This window comes from Empidonax traillii, unplaced genomic scaffold (assembly GCF_003031625.1).
Source record: "Empidonax traillii isolate 1590-97213 ecotype Southwest subspecies unplaced genomic scaffold, ASM303162v1 scaffold226:size936269, whole genome shotgun sequence".
Lineage (NCBI taxonomy): Eukaryota > Metazoa > Chordata > Aves > Passeriformes > Tyrannidae > Empidonax > Empidonax traillii.
Window position 1 is genome coordinate 647,447 of NW_020955419.1, and position 13,688 is coordinate 661,134.

The 13,688-nt window shown below is 38.3% G+C and overlaps 1 protein-coding gene across 10 annotated transcripts in view; it reads left to right on the forward strand.

The window, feature by feature from the left end:
* The window catches only part of ATP11B (ATPase phospholipid transporting 11B (putative)), a 66,501-nt gene that overhangs the window by 11,733 nt on the left and 41,080 nt on the right, over positions 1 to 13,688 (forward strand). For all 10 annotated transcript variants that reach the window (XM_027887980.1, XM_027887977.1, XM_027887974.1 and 7 more), the window contains exons 2-8: positions 3,241 to 3,357; positions 4,193 to 4,282; positions 7,481 to 7,561; positions 11,785 to 11,892; positions 12,049 to 12,177; positions 12,288 to 12,391; positions 13,571 to 13,618. In XM_027887980.1, the coding sequence (XP_027743781.1) occupies positions 3,241 to 3,357; positions 4,193 to 4,282; positions 7,481 to 7,561; positions 11,785 to 11,892; positions 12,049 to 12,177; positions 12,288 to 12,391; positions 13,571 to 13,618 (677 nt within the window). The remainder of the gene's footprint in view (positions 1 to 3,240; positions 3,358 to 4,192; positions 4,283 to 7,480; positions 7,562 to 11,784; positions 11,893 to 12,048; positions 12,178 to 12,287; positions 12,392 to 13,570; positions 13,619 to 13,688) is intronic.

Consider the following 13,688-nt stretch of genomic DNA (forward strand, 5'->3'; position numbering starts at 1 on the left):
TACAGTTCCTGTGCAAAATCCCTTTGCTGGGCAGAAATTTGGACTATAAATCAGTTTTGTGTCAGGAGCAGGCTCAGTGACCAGTCCCACAGTTAGAGCAGTGTTCAAGACATTTCAGTTCTTGAACAATTAAGTTCAATGTCTGGGCAGAACTTTCCTTGGAGAGATGTGTAATGAAAATTTCTCTGGGAGATCTGCTTGGTTGTGGTCTGATCAGCTAATGACAAGATGACAGGGGTGGATAATTTCAAATGATCTTTAGAAGTCACAGTCATAAAATTTAAGAAATCTAGGATTTGTTCCCAGCTCTGACACTTATTTCCTGCTGTGGCTACAGTCGAGTCACTAAGGTTGTCAGGGATGTCCTTTTCCAACCACAGCTCTGACAACTGAAGGGTTTTTGTCCCCAGCCTGCCTTGGGTGTGCTCTGTGATCTGCTGACTGCACAGCTTCTGAGCTTGCTCTGTGGCAAATGTCAACAAAACGGAATTAAATGTGTAAAGACTGCAATTTTAAGCTGTTTTAGCTGCACAACTGCACCTGTAAACTTTTATGGCCAGAGATTCTGATTTGGAAAATAGATTATTTTTTAATCAGTTGAGTCTGCTTCAGCAGATGTATTCTTCTCTCCTAGAAATGCTTGTGCAGTGAGGCTGGAATTCTATAGAGGTCTTTACTCTTCATAATAAAAATGTCATCAAACCCATCAACTTTCAGGTGCTCAGGTAGTTGCCTAAAAAGGGCATATAAAAATTCAGTGATACCATAGTCCTCTGAAATCTTTCATTTATCTTTTAATAACTTTCAGCAAGTGGCATGGAGATTAGCATTTTTCACTGTCAGAAAGAAGACTGCCATTTGTTTTCTTTGCTTTTTCTGTTTTGTGGTTTTGTTTTTTTTTCCCTTGCTTTACATCTGTTTGAATTTTTCCAGGCTGTAGAGTATGACTTTCCAAAGTGAGAATGTCTGGCATTTTGTGAGTGCCAGACATTTTCTGAGATAGAAGAGAGCTGTGTACCTCGTCTTACTAATTAGGCACATTTTTTTCTTGCTTGCAAAACCCTTTTATTTGTGGCATCTTCTGGATTGATTTAGAAATAATGTGTCACTAATGTCAGGTATCCAAAATGCTTCTGCTGCAAACACTGTTCTCTTTTTAAATTTTTTGTCATCATTTTAACAGGTACTTTTTTTTTTTTTATCTTACTTTCATGCTTATATTTCTTAAAGCTGTGAAGAGTTCATTTCTTTTTGCTTTTGGCATCCTGTGTATTTTTTCCTGTTCTTTCCCCTATCTACTTTTTGTCTCCCTACTCCACTCTTATCTTAAAACAAGTTTTCACCCTGGAGCTTGTGACTAGACCAGCCTTCCACTGCTTGTCTCCTAAAGTTTGTTCTCCTTCAAATCTCTTTGAAAAATTCCCCTTCCTTTCTTTCTCCTTTCTCTTTTCTGGACCTCTTTCTTTCTGATGCAGGAGGTTTCTCTGGTAATGATGCCAAACACAAAAATTTGTATGTTTGAGAGGATTCTTTTTATTATTACATTACTTTAAAATGACACCGTCCTAGATGTGAACAGACCTTATAATGCCCTGTGTTAGAGATATTCATGGATTAAAGAAAGTTCTTGATGGGTTATACCAACCATTTTTTATGTCACTGTTTATCATCCATACTTAACTGCTACAGAAGTATCTTCTGGAGTTCTGTGAAGTGTCAGTTTTTATTTGACGTGGTTCAGAGTCTGATCCTGGTTTCACGTGTGAAGCAACACAACTGCAAATGCCATTTCCTCACCTGCAGGAGTGGAATTGGTAATGCCCTTTCCAGGTGTTCCACCAGTTGTCCTTTCACGTGGCATCAAAGAGCAAGGAGATTGTGGGCACAGTGCAAAGTCAATTCTAAGATTAGGAATGTGTGTGACGCTGGCACTGCAATTCACCACCTCACAGACAGTCACTGATTCCTGATCGAACAATTAACAGTTCCAAATTTAATTTCCCTGTTTTATTTCATGTCTTAGAGCTTTCCTCTTTTTATTTTAGTAGTTTTCCTGGCCTGTTGTCTGAATTATTACTGTTTTATTGCATTGTTTGTTGTCTTTTGGCATCACCTGCTTGTCCAGGTCAGAAAATTATTGCTAGGAAGAGTTCTGGTGAGTCATGTAGCCCCAGGAAAGGCTCTATTAAAGATAGACTTGAATGACCTAGATACAAACCCTTGTGTTACAGAGACATTACAACCTTCCCATATGACTTACTTTGGGTTTTAGTTCTTTCTTTCCATAAGAAAGGAATTTTGGTTTGGTTTCCAATACCAGACTAAGTTTTCCTACCTGCAGCTTAAGCCTACTTGTCTCTGTTCTTCTTTGTCCTTCAAATTACCCGTTTTCTCAATGGAACAGTCTTTTATATCTCAGAAGATTTGCTAGGATATCCCAGGCTTCCTCTCCTCTAGGCTAAATGACTCTAATTTGTTTGCTCTTTGCCTTTTAGATTGTTCAGCCTTGCGTTATATGCCATGTTTTTAGGATCCCTTGTGGCTCATGTTCCAGTCCTCTCGGTGGTGGTCAGTTGGTTCTCAGTGCTTCAGCTGTGGTTCCCACTTCTTCTCCAGCCTCCTCAGCACTGAAGGCCTTTTCCTCAGTGGGATGACGTGGATGACTCAGAGCTGTTGGATGAATTTGGTGGTCATGACAGGAAATCACATCTGAGATTAGACAAATCGTTAGTTCTTAGAGATAAAACCTGTTTGGAAAAATATTATTGTCTAGTCAGATGCATATGCTTTTGGTTTTTAGCTGGTGAGGATCTTTCCCAAATCCAGTTGTCACAGCATACCAGTATAACTTGTTTGTTTTGACCTTTTATTTTTCTCAATAATCGGTTTTATGGCAACAGCTGTGAGGTTTTGTAATTTAATTATATTTTCATCTCCATTTCTGTTTCTTCATTTTTAAGTTTCACAGGGTTTCAAGTTTGTGAGACAGGATTTTTCAATTTTATTTTTCAGAATGAGTACACAACCTCAGAATGGAGGGAGGGTTTTTTCCCAGTTTTTGAAAATTCTATGGACAAAACAGACTTAAATTTTATACAATAATTTTCTGTTCAAAAGCCGCTATTCTAAAACTGCTGCTCGATGCCTGTATATCACTTTTCAGCACAAAGTTACCAGTTTTACAAAACAGCAGCTAATAACACCCTTTCTAGATCACCTCTTTTTTATTTTGTGTTTTAGGGTTTTGACCCACCGCATCAAAGCGATACAAGAACTATTTATATAGCGAATCGTTTTCCCCAGCATGGCCATTACGTTCCTCAGAAGTTTGCAGACAACAGAATCATATCATCCAAGGTAAGGAATCAATTTCTCATGGGAAAACCACTCGATACCTTATTTAAGAAGTTGTGTGGTGAGTGTGCACGTGTGTGTCATGTCTAGTGGTGCATATACAGTATTCAAAATGAAACAAACTCTAAACTTTTTTGAGGGAAAAGCAAGGTTGCTTCCTATGTAGTTTTTCTCCTCTCATCCTTCTTTGCTCAAAGCCTGTTAAAGTACAGAGTAATTAAGCCTGTTGGTCAGGATTTCTAAAGGAAAATAGGTTTTAAACCAGTGTTGGTCATGTCTGGATGTGGTGCACCAAACTACTTAAAAGGAAGGGTGAAACTGGTTGTGAGGGTTTTTAAAGTAGCCAAACTGCAAGCTAATACTCTGCATAAAATAAATCAGCAGTGGACTGCAGTGGCACATTCCCTCCTAGTGTGTCCTTGGATTGAAATCAATGGAGCTGGTGGTGGGATGTGCCTTGTCGCTGTGGTGTTGGAGGGAATGTTACAGCTGCAAGACTTAATTTCTTCCCTGCTACCCAGGGTGCAAACAGCCAAATGACTCCAGCTGCCCCTCTCCCAGTGGGGAGGAGAACATTTAAAACTTGGCCTCTACTGGCAATGCAGTTGCTACCCCTGCTTCCCTGCTTAGCTGTACTTGAAACAGAAGGAGATAAAAACAACAAAAATTGGATACAGCAGCTCTGTGTGGGAGAAGACCAAGACCAGGAGCAGGTTTGGGGGAGGAGAGATGGAGAATGAAAAGATTTAGGTGAACAGAGTTTAATGGGATTGGAACTGAATTTCATTGAAAAATTGTTCAGTGTGTCATAATTGCTCTTCTCTCTTTTTCCTTTCAGTATACAGTGTGGAATTTTGTTCCGAAAAACTTATTTGAGCAGTTCAGAAGAGTAGCCAACTTTTATTTTCTCATTATATTTTTGGTTCAGGTAAGTTGAATAATACTCAGGAAATTGCAGTTTATGTTGTAAATCTGCCACTGATTTTTGTTCTGTGAATTTAACTTTTCTACTTACATATTCTACCTATTAAAAGAACACATTTTCAGGTCCTCTGGGAAAAGAACATAACTTTAAAAATAATTATGTCCAAATTTAAGTGTTATTCTTAGGTTTTGCCTTTATGAATGCCAATATATTTAAGTGTGCATCTTCAAAACCCGTTGCACTGACAGCACAGAGACTCAATTGCCTCAAAATATGATTTTAAATCTCGTAAGGTAGTAACGAGATTCCAAGTAGGCTTCTTATTTTTGTGGGCATTGGTGGTGTTTGAATAAACCAGGAGTTTTACTCTGTGTTTTTAGGTGCCTCTTGGACATTAGTGTGCAGAAATGCAGACATTCAAGTTCACTTGCACCAAACTGGGCAGTTGTGCTTGCTCTGGAGCTGAGCAGAGATCAGTGTATATTCCCAGTGTAGATGGGATCTCACCTCTGTAAATCAACAGACTATTGTGACACAGTTCTAAGATCCTCACATTCATTTTTTTCTGGTAAAATGAACTCAAAGGTGTTACAGTTTGGGTTGATGGTTTGTCAGTTTTGAAGACACCAGTTAATGCTGTTATTGTTACAGTGCAGGTCAGAAATACTGCTGTGGCTTTTGTAGCTTTTTTTGTTCTTTTTTACTGAAGAACATCCACGAGTATATTATGGCAGTGGGTACATTTTCAGTAATCTTTGCACCCCAGCTCTGTGATCGTACCCAGATTCTGAGGAGATATTGTAGGCTTAGTAGGTGAAGGGAGAAAGGGTCTAAGGAGAAACAGTAACTTTTGAAAGAGAAATTAATATCTGAGTCAGAGACAAGATTTTGGGGTACACAGACTTTTCTATCATGAAATAGAATGCTTTGAATGTGGACAGTCCTCCACAGTGATTAATCAACATTTATAGTATGCATCTGGAAAATATGGCACCTCATTTGACAAAAAACAGGGATAGTGAGGAGTTCACAAAATTTGTCTGTGATTGTGCAAGATGTCAGTACTGGGCCACTTCTGTAGTTTTGAATTCATTGCCTCCTGTGTCCCTTGATCTTGTTCTTTCACATTTAGAAAGAATGACCTTTCTAGGCTGAAAATTCCTGTGTTGGGAGTCACTGAAGTCATACTGTTCCAACTTTGTCTAACAGAATGTGTTGTCCATTGTGTTTTCCTAGTTAAGAATATTGACTGTGTCATTCCTGTTGTGATGTTTCGTGCTCTTTAACCTATTGTAGCTTGAGGAATATGGGGACATGCTGGAGATAGAGCATAAATATTACTTCGAGTAACCACAGCCAGCATTGCTTTTATTTCTTTTTAATGCAGATTTACCCCTTTAGTTCAATTTTGTGTCACATTTCTTTCAAAGTGTTAGATATCAGTAATATATAAATGTGATGTCCATGAACAAATATGGATCTAAAGGCATAACTTCTATTCTGAGTGTAATCCTGTTGTCTTAGTTTGTGACAAGTGGATGCCCTCATGTATGGAAATGTCTTATCTATGTGTCTGCATTCTTGGAAATAGAACAGGAGAAAAGCTGCGGTTGGTTTTGTTCATTTGTTAGAATGTTTTTATTCAAATCCCATTTGGAAGTTCATTAAGGTCTAATTTTTTTTTTTTTTCATATAAGGCGAAAGGTGCCTTTTAAAGTTGATCACCATGGTATATTCCCTGTCATACGAATCTCCTGTGACCAAGATGCAGGATCTGTCATTACCACCTTATTCCACCGGGGATGGCAGAGCTGGGGCAAGGTCTCGGTGTGGGATTTAAACTTGCAGCACAGTCCAGTCCACGTTGTTCACCACACATGTGCATGCCCAAAACATGGTGACAGACTGCATTTTGGTCACACCAGGTGCATGATGGATGTGTGTCCACCTGTGTGGCAGGCAAAGGACCATGGTGTTCTGGTGCAAGAGGCAAAGGGAGCAGGCTGCCATGACAATTCCACCAGCACAAAACCTGCTCCGTTTTCATATCTGAGCCTCTCTTGAGAAAGAGTGAGAGAGTACAGATGGCAGAAATGTCATCTGTACCACCTAAATCAGGTGCTTTTGGCATGGGTTTTCTTGAACAACGTGCTGCCAAGCTGAAATTGCAGTGCTACAATTGAAGAACAATATTGCAGGCCATGTCTCATTTTTGTTGTGTTCTGTAAATTGTTTCAGTGGCAAAAGGAATAAACTCGTGCATGCATTGTAAGGTGGCGTAATCTGTTTTCTCTGTGAGGTTCTTGGCTCTTCAAGAGAGTAAACTCCATGTATGATTTTGTTTTTTCTTCTTTAATGATTCCCAAAGCAATGCCATAGGTCTCAGGTAAAGTGGATCCAATCAGTGTCTGTGGTTTTGAGTAGCTCCTGTGTACATTTTCTTTACAGCACTCGACCGTGTTGTTTTTTTTCTGCAGCAGAGGAGAACCACTAACAATCCCCCACATACAGAATCTTAGTGTGTACACTGCACTTTTGGCATGCCAGCAATACTAGCACAGATTGTAGAAACTGCATGTTAACTTGGGGGAACCGGGAAGGTGTGCAGTCTGAAAAAGAAAACGTTCTCTAATGTCTAAACCGTTGGAAATTACTGTTTTTTAACTTTATTTTCACTTCTAAAGTGGATGATGTTATACCCCACATTGCTGGTAAGCAGTAGATTGTATAGAATGTTGAAACAGCATCATGAAATGTAGATTTCTTTCCTTTGTAATATACTTTTGAGTTCATCTTTGTAGAATGAAAGTAAATCTTCCTTTTACTAAGGACTCTTAAAGTTGTCTTATGCATTACAAATGTGACTGAGGCTGCTCTATACCCTAGAACCTTCTATTTGCATCGTTATTGACATATATTATTTAGGTGTCAGAAACTGAGTTTTGCTCCAGAAATACTGCAGGAAATGCAGTAAAAATATTCACGGTTTATAGTGAGATGTTTGGAAAATAGTTGTTGTCTTACTTCATTAGGGTGGGGTGTGTTTTTGGTTTTGTTTGGGTTTTTTTTTGTTGGTTTTTTTTTTGTTTTGTTTTGTTTTGGTTTTTTTTTTTGTTTTTTTTTTGTTTTGTTTTGGTTTTTTTGAAAGTACAATTGTAAAAATAAAATTTGAGGTAATTTTCATATTTTCTTCTCTTTTAGCTCATGATAGATACCCCTACCAGTCCTATTACCAGTGGATTGCCATTATTCTTTGTCATAACCGTGACAGCCATAAAACAGGTAAAGGGGAAAAATCTTGTGGCATGAAGCCTTTTGAAGGTGAAGTTGCTTAACAAAGTCTGACCAAGAAAATGCTCAGATGCTAAAAATACATAAAACAGTGTATTTTTTAGAAAGGACTTTGTATTTAATGTTTCTTGTTAGATGCTTGAGCTCTTCAGCGTTTGGTTAGTTGTCGAGCGCTCAGTGACTCACTGCAGTCCCCTTAAATGGACAGTGAATGATGTCAGGCAGCATTTTTGTCTAAACATTACATGTCACTTGTTATAAGACCTTTTCTGAAAGCTCCTCACTTATTCCTTTGGCACACCTCACTGCATGTCAAAACCAGTCCTCCCGCATCACACACCGAGAAAGGAGCTCGGGTAGATGGAGCAGTGGCGCAGTCCGTGTTTGTCAGTAGTTGAAAGGCAAGTTTGGCCCGAAGGAGTGTGTTCCATGGTGTGAAGTATGTATGAAATGGAATGCTGTACAAGGTAAAAGCTCCAGTTTAGAAAGCTTCTGGTTTTCTTTGCTGCCTCTTTGGTTGCATAAAACATTTTGGAGTGCTTTATGGCACCTGAAATAAAAATCTTCCGAGTTTAACAGAAATCTTGTTCAAGCACCATATTGAGACCTAGAGCCCCTGGAATGAGAATGTAGCAATAAAAGAAAAAGAAAGAAAAAAAAATCTTATGTTTTCTTTAAACACTTAAAGCAAGAGAAGAAAGAAACAAGCTCATAAATAAAGAGGTGGTGTGGATAGAAATTATAATCTCTTCTGCAGGGAGGTTATTTTCAGGAACTATCCCCTTCAAAGGGTTTGACAGTGCTGTCTGGGGAAGAGATGCAGTCTAGCAAGGGAAAAATAAGCAGGAGACTGTTACAGAGCTACAACTGGAATTTCAGTTTGCCTTCTGTGCCAGTAACACCCAAAGGCACCCAGAAATAGGGCAAAAGTAAAAATAGTTCTAGCTTTCAACAGGGTAGAATGGGGCAGAGGGGTTCTTAATGCTGGAGTAGTATCTGGACTAACATTTCATCTTGTTACTGTGCAGTTTGTGTATGTAGAGTGCCCTAATCCTGTTCAATTGCAGTTTTTACCATCACCCCCCCCCCCAAAAAAAAATCACATGTTCAAGAGCTAGAATCATAAGTAGGCAATGGATAATATTCCTTAAAGCTGTGTGAACTAAAAGAGATTATGAAACAGAGTCATAAATATTAGATCACTTTTTCTCCAGAAAGAAGTTGGATTTGTGTAAGTCTAAAAGAGGCCAAAATAATCTAATACCACCTTGTTTCCAGATGTCCAATTTTATATTGGGAAATGTAAGTGTCTTATCATCAGTTGCAAAGAATAGAGATTCTGACATTCCTTTCTGGAGAAACTTCAAATCATTCATGACTTGCAAAGCATCAAGAGGTTTCCTGGCTGTCTCAGTATCTCTGCAAGGACTATTGGAGCCACCTAAACTGATCTGGACTCTCATGCTTATCCTACATGCTGCAAAGAAGGCAGAAAATACTCACAAGCTGTTACTTTGGAAGGACAATTAAGTGTGCTATTTCCAACAGGCTGCTTTCAGACAGGGAGGAAAGATAAACCTTCTGCTGGAATGCAGAGGGGAAAATACCCAGTACTGCCTCAGAATCAGCTCCCATTTTCTGTCGTAGGAAGCAGATTTTTAAGGAAAGAAATGCCTTTTTGAAAGCTGTGGGGCACCAGTTCTGTACAAAGTTACATCAGGATAAATGCTAAACTATAATTTAATATCCTCTCAAAAGATGAAGGTGAAAAATAGAAGCATTAATCATGGTGGTTTGAGAAGCTTAGCAGTGGGTGGAAGAACTCTCCCCTGCTTCCAGAAGACCAGTTGATGGGGCACCTCTAGCAAACCTCAGAACTCAGCCTTATTTTAAACTCAGCCAAGGAGACAGAACTTTTTCTTAGAAGTGTAATTGCACCTAGGTCAGAAGAAGGACATACTAGACTGCAAAGTGGTGCAACTCATGCTGTGTCATTTTATCTGTCCTGTTAGCCAGAGCACTTTCCTCCTTGTGCCTGTGAAGGTCTATTCACAATCCTCAGAGGAGTCCAAAATTGGCAAACAAATAAAAATAAAAAGTTTTTTAAAAACCACCAAGCCAAAACACAACAAAATAAAGGTATTTCCCAAGGAACTTTAGGAAGCTTAGTCCATTTCAATAAGTTATAGGTATTTAGCTGATTGAACAGAGATGTTTACTTGACTGTCAGGTAAATTATGAACAACTACTTTGAAGGTTTTGATTAATTATAGACCTAAACTGAGAATGAAAAATCTGGTCATATAAAATGCAGGCTGTTTCTCAATTACATTGATGCAGTTATTTAAACAGGACTTAAGAGTATAATTTAATTGAGGGATTTTAATCTTAGTTTCTCTTCACACAATTTTCAAGCAACATTCCTTGTATCCCTATTGCATCTCTCTTTGTCACAGTATTTTTCCAGTAGTTGCAAGTGAGGGTAAGGAACTCTCAAAAATGCCGCAGTAGGTAAATTTGGGGGGGAATTTGAACTGACCACAGTAAGTTGGCTCTTAAGAATTCCCTGGTGTGAGGTGTCACCCTTTGGTTGTAGGCAGTGGATGTCAGATGGGGAAAGCGCTGAAATCTGTACTTTCTAAAGACAGTAAATTTCAGTTCTTTGCCAAATGCCCACATTGCTCAGCTGTTCAGGTCTATGAGACAAATGCTCCAAGGTTATTGGATGTTAGTTAAACCCTTGTTTTCTTCTGTCAGTCACCTTTAACAAGGAGCTGTAGGTACTGAGTCCTGCTTTTTCGTACTGATTAGGAAGGATTCTTAAAACAGTCTTAGGAGCTTTAGGATTCTGATTTCCCAGAATCTCTGTGTGTGGCTGCTATTACTACACACTTCTCAATTATTTATTTTTAAGCATGTGGCATTTAAAGCTTCTTTTCTTTTCCCCATTCCCTCTCCCCTTTCTTTTCAAAGCCAAGTAGTACAGTTGTGCTGTCCTTATTTATTTGTGCCAGTAACAGTGGAGGTACATGAAGGTAGAGCTGCAAAACTGTACTTGTAACGTACAAAATTCATCATATAACTTCCCTACAGACTCCAGTCAACTGCAGAACTCTCCAAACTGCATCTGCATTGGTACTCTTCGTATTATTACGCTCATATAATGTTTGTAGGATGAGTTGGGATTATGCCTGCTGTTTCACACAGCTCCTTCCTTCTGTCTGCAGACTTAAAGAAAGTGTTTTTAATTCTTTCACAGGTTTTATACCTACAGAAAAGCATTTTAGGAAGTCTCTCTGTTACTGCAAATGAGTTACAGGAGTTTTGCCAGGATGCAAGAGGCAGTTGATCCACAGATTGATCCCTTTCTTGCGTTTGCTTGTGGGGCTTTTTAAACAGTACCTAGACTTGGGGATTAGAGGTTATTATGCTATTATGATCTAATGCTATTAGATTAAATAAGCAGTGTATAATACTTTAGGAAAATAGAATGGGTATAATATACCTGGATTCACGATCAGGAATGTTTGCACATTTGTGTGTGCATGGGATAAAGAAGGCTTAAAGAGGTGCAGAATATCAATTAAAGAAAAACTGCCTAATTTATTAGTTAAAAGCTCAGTTGCTGCAAACTGTTCCATTAGGACTCACAAAGAACTAAAACCTTCTCAGTCATCTTCTCTTGCTGTACAGAGCTGATCTGTCAACAGCATGTCACACAAAATTAAGAAATATTAAGATTTCATGCACAGGCTATGGCAGTAACTATAAGAAGTGCTGTCTGGTATGACTTGAGGAAGTAATTTCAGTCTGTTCCTTTTTTTAAAAAAAAAAAAGGAATGCATAAAGGAGCCTGGGGACTGACTCTTCCCGGATTTGTGATATAATAATCCATACAGATCAACAGTTTAATGATTGCTCAGTCATCTGATCTGCAGAAAATGTCACTGCCTGTTTGTTTTCAGAGAACATGGAACTGTTAAGATTCTTTTCCACTTTTGCTGCTTTATGTGTGTTTACTTGTTCCTGTGAGTGAAAATCGAGAGGTTTCCCAGGTTCTTGAGTAACAGCTCTAGCAGACACTCAAGAGAAGTTAGTGACTGTATTCAGACTATGCAGGAAGTAATTTGAAGCACCTTTGCCTAGGAGATAGTTGGTGAGGTTTTTAGGTTTACTGCTTAAAAAGTGAACTTCTGTGTGTTTTTTTCCCACAGGGTTATGAAGATTGGCTACGACATAAAGCAGACAATGAAGTCAACGGTGCTCCAGTTTATGTTGTTCGAAGTGGTGGCCTTGTGAAAACCAGATCTAAAAACATTCGGGTATGTGGCAAAGGACAAACTGAAAATTGTGTTTCTGTCACACAGACACAGCTCTTGTTTCATTACTGATCACTGTGGCCTGTTTGATCATGGTTAGTTAACAATGCTGAAATGAATTCTGCTCTTTTTAAACTCCCTTTGTGTTCACTTCATTAGGTGGGGGACATTGTCAGAGTAGCCAAAGATGAGACTTTTCCTGTTGACCTGGTGCTTCTGTCGTCTGACCGAGTGGACGGTTCATGCCATGTCACCACTGCGAGTTTGGACGGAGAGACCAACCTTAAGGTCTGGGTTACTCCTGTGAAACAGTTAATTTGGGATGCCATTTTTAGTCCAGTCTGTCGAAATAACCCCTCCTGCTGCCTGGTGTTAACTGAAGGGGCGCTGTTTTACAGACACACGTTGCAGTCCCAGAAACAGCAGTGTTGCAGTCTGTTGCCAACCTGGACAAACTGGTAGCTGTTATAGAATGTCAGCAGCCAGAAGCAGATCTGTACAGGTATCACTTTTGTAGTAAATATTTTGAAATTAAATCAAAATACGGTGGTTAATGTTATGAATGTTATCGGTCTTGCTGTGATTAAAATAGCTTCAGACATCTGCTTGAATTTTAGGTTTTAATAATTAGCTTGTGTTTATACGTATGCACTTACTGATAGCTGCAAGTGGCAAGTTTTAGTATCTCAGTATTAAACCAAAAATTATAATTTAGATTTATCTTTTGTATTTTAATTATGTTCATTTCTGTTCTAAGCAGTAAACTTGTTTCCTTATTTAAAAAAATTAAATGGCCTATGAATATGACCAGTTTGGAGAATGAGTTGTATAAGGTTCTGCCAGGAGATTTCAGTACTATATAGGATATTTTAAGGTGAAATTAACTCAAATCAGAGCAAATTGTTGTAAGGTTATGTTAATTCCAAAGATATGTGCTGACCACGTGCTCAAGATTTGAACTCCATTCTTCAGCAGTAAAACCTTAGATTAAAAACAGGGATGTCTGAGTGTGCTTTAACATCAGCAAGCAATGTGCTAGACATCGTTGAGAGCAAAAGTGATATTCCAATCCAAGTTTCTTCTGAATTGTGTAGTGGAAAATGACAGCTACTAAGTAGTAGTTTTTAAAATCCAGGTATCACAGCTGTTCTTCAGTAACTTTGGGGTCTTTGAGAAATATTAAATTAATTAAAACTAAGATACTCAGTTTGAGCAGCAGTTCAGATATTTGATATTTAGCAAATTAAGGTACAGTTGCTATGAAAGTTATGTCCCTGTTTGTAGCTGGGGTCATGCTAAATATGCAAATGTCAGATTTTAAATGCAGAGTAGATTTGCTTTAGGGAAAGAAAAATTACTATTTCTTGTTGGTAATATGCTAGCTTACATTTGTTGAGGAATTATTTCTTACTGAATCATCAAAAAGTCACAATCTGTTTTAATTGAGTAGAAATATAATCTTTTGTGGTTATTAATGAAACCTAATAGGCTTTCTCAGATGACTGTTCTTTTGAAGGATAAATGTTTCTGTTGTTAAATGTCTCTTGTAAAATTAGTGCCAGCGTTGCCATATTGTTTTATTTTGTACTTGTGAACCGTTAAAGACTTCTTTGTAAATACAGACTTCTTACATTTTTGAGTCTTTATGTAGATAGTTCTAAAACGTTCCCATCTTTCTTAGATTTGTTGGAAGAATAACTGTAAGTCAGCAAGCTGAAGAAATAGTCCGGTGAGTCAAATTTTCTGAGATGGTTATTTTGAATGCATGAAGGTGGTTAAAATCACGACCATCACAAATA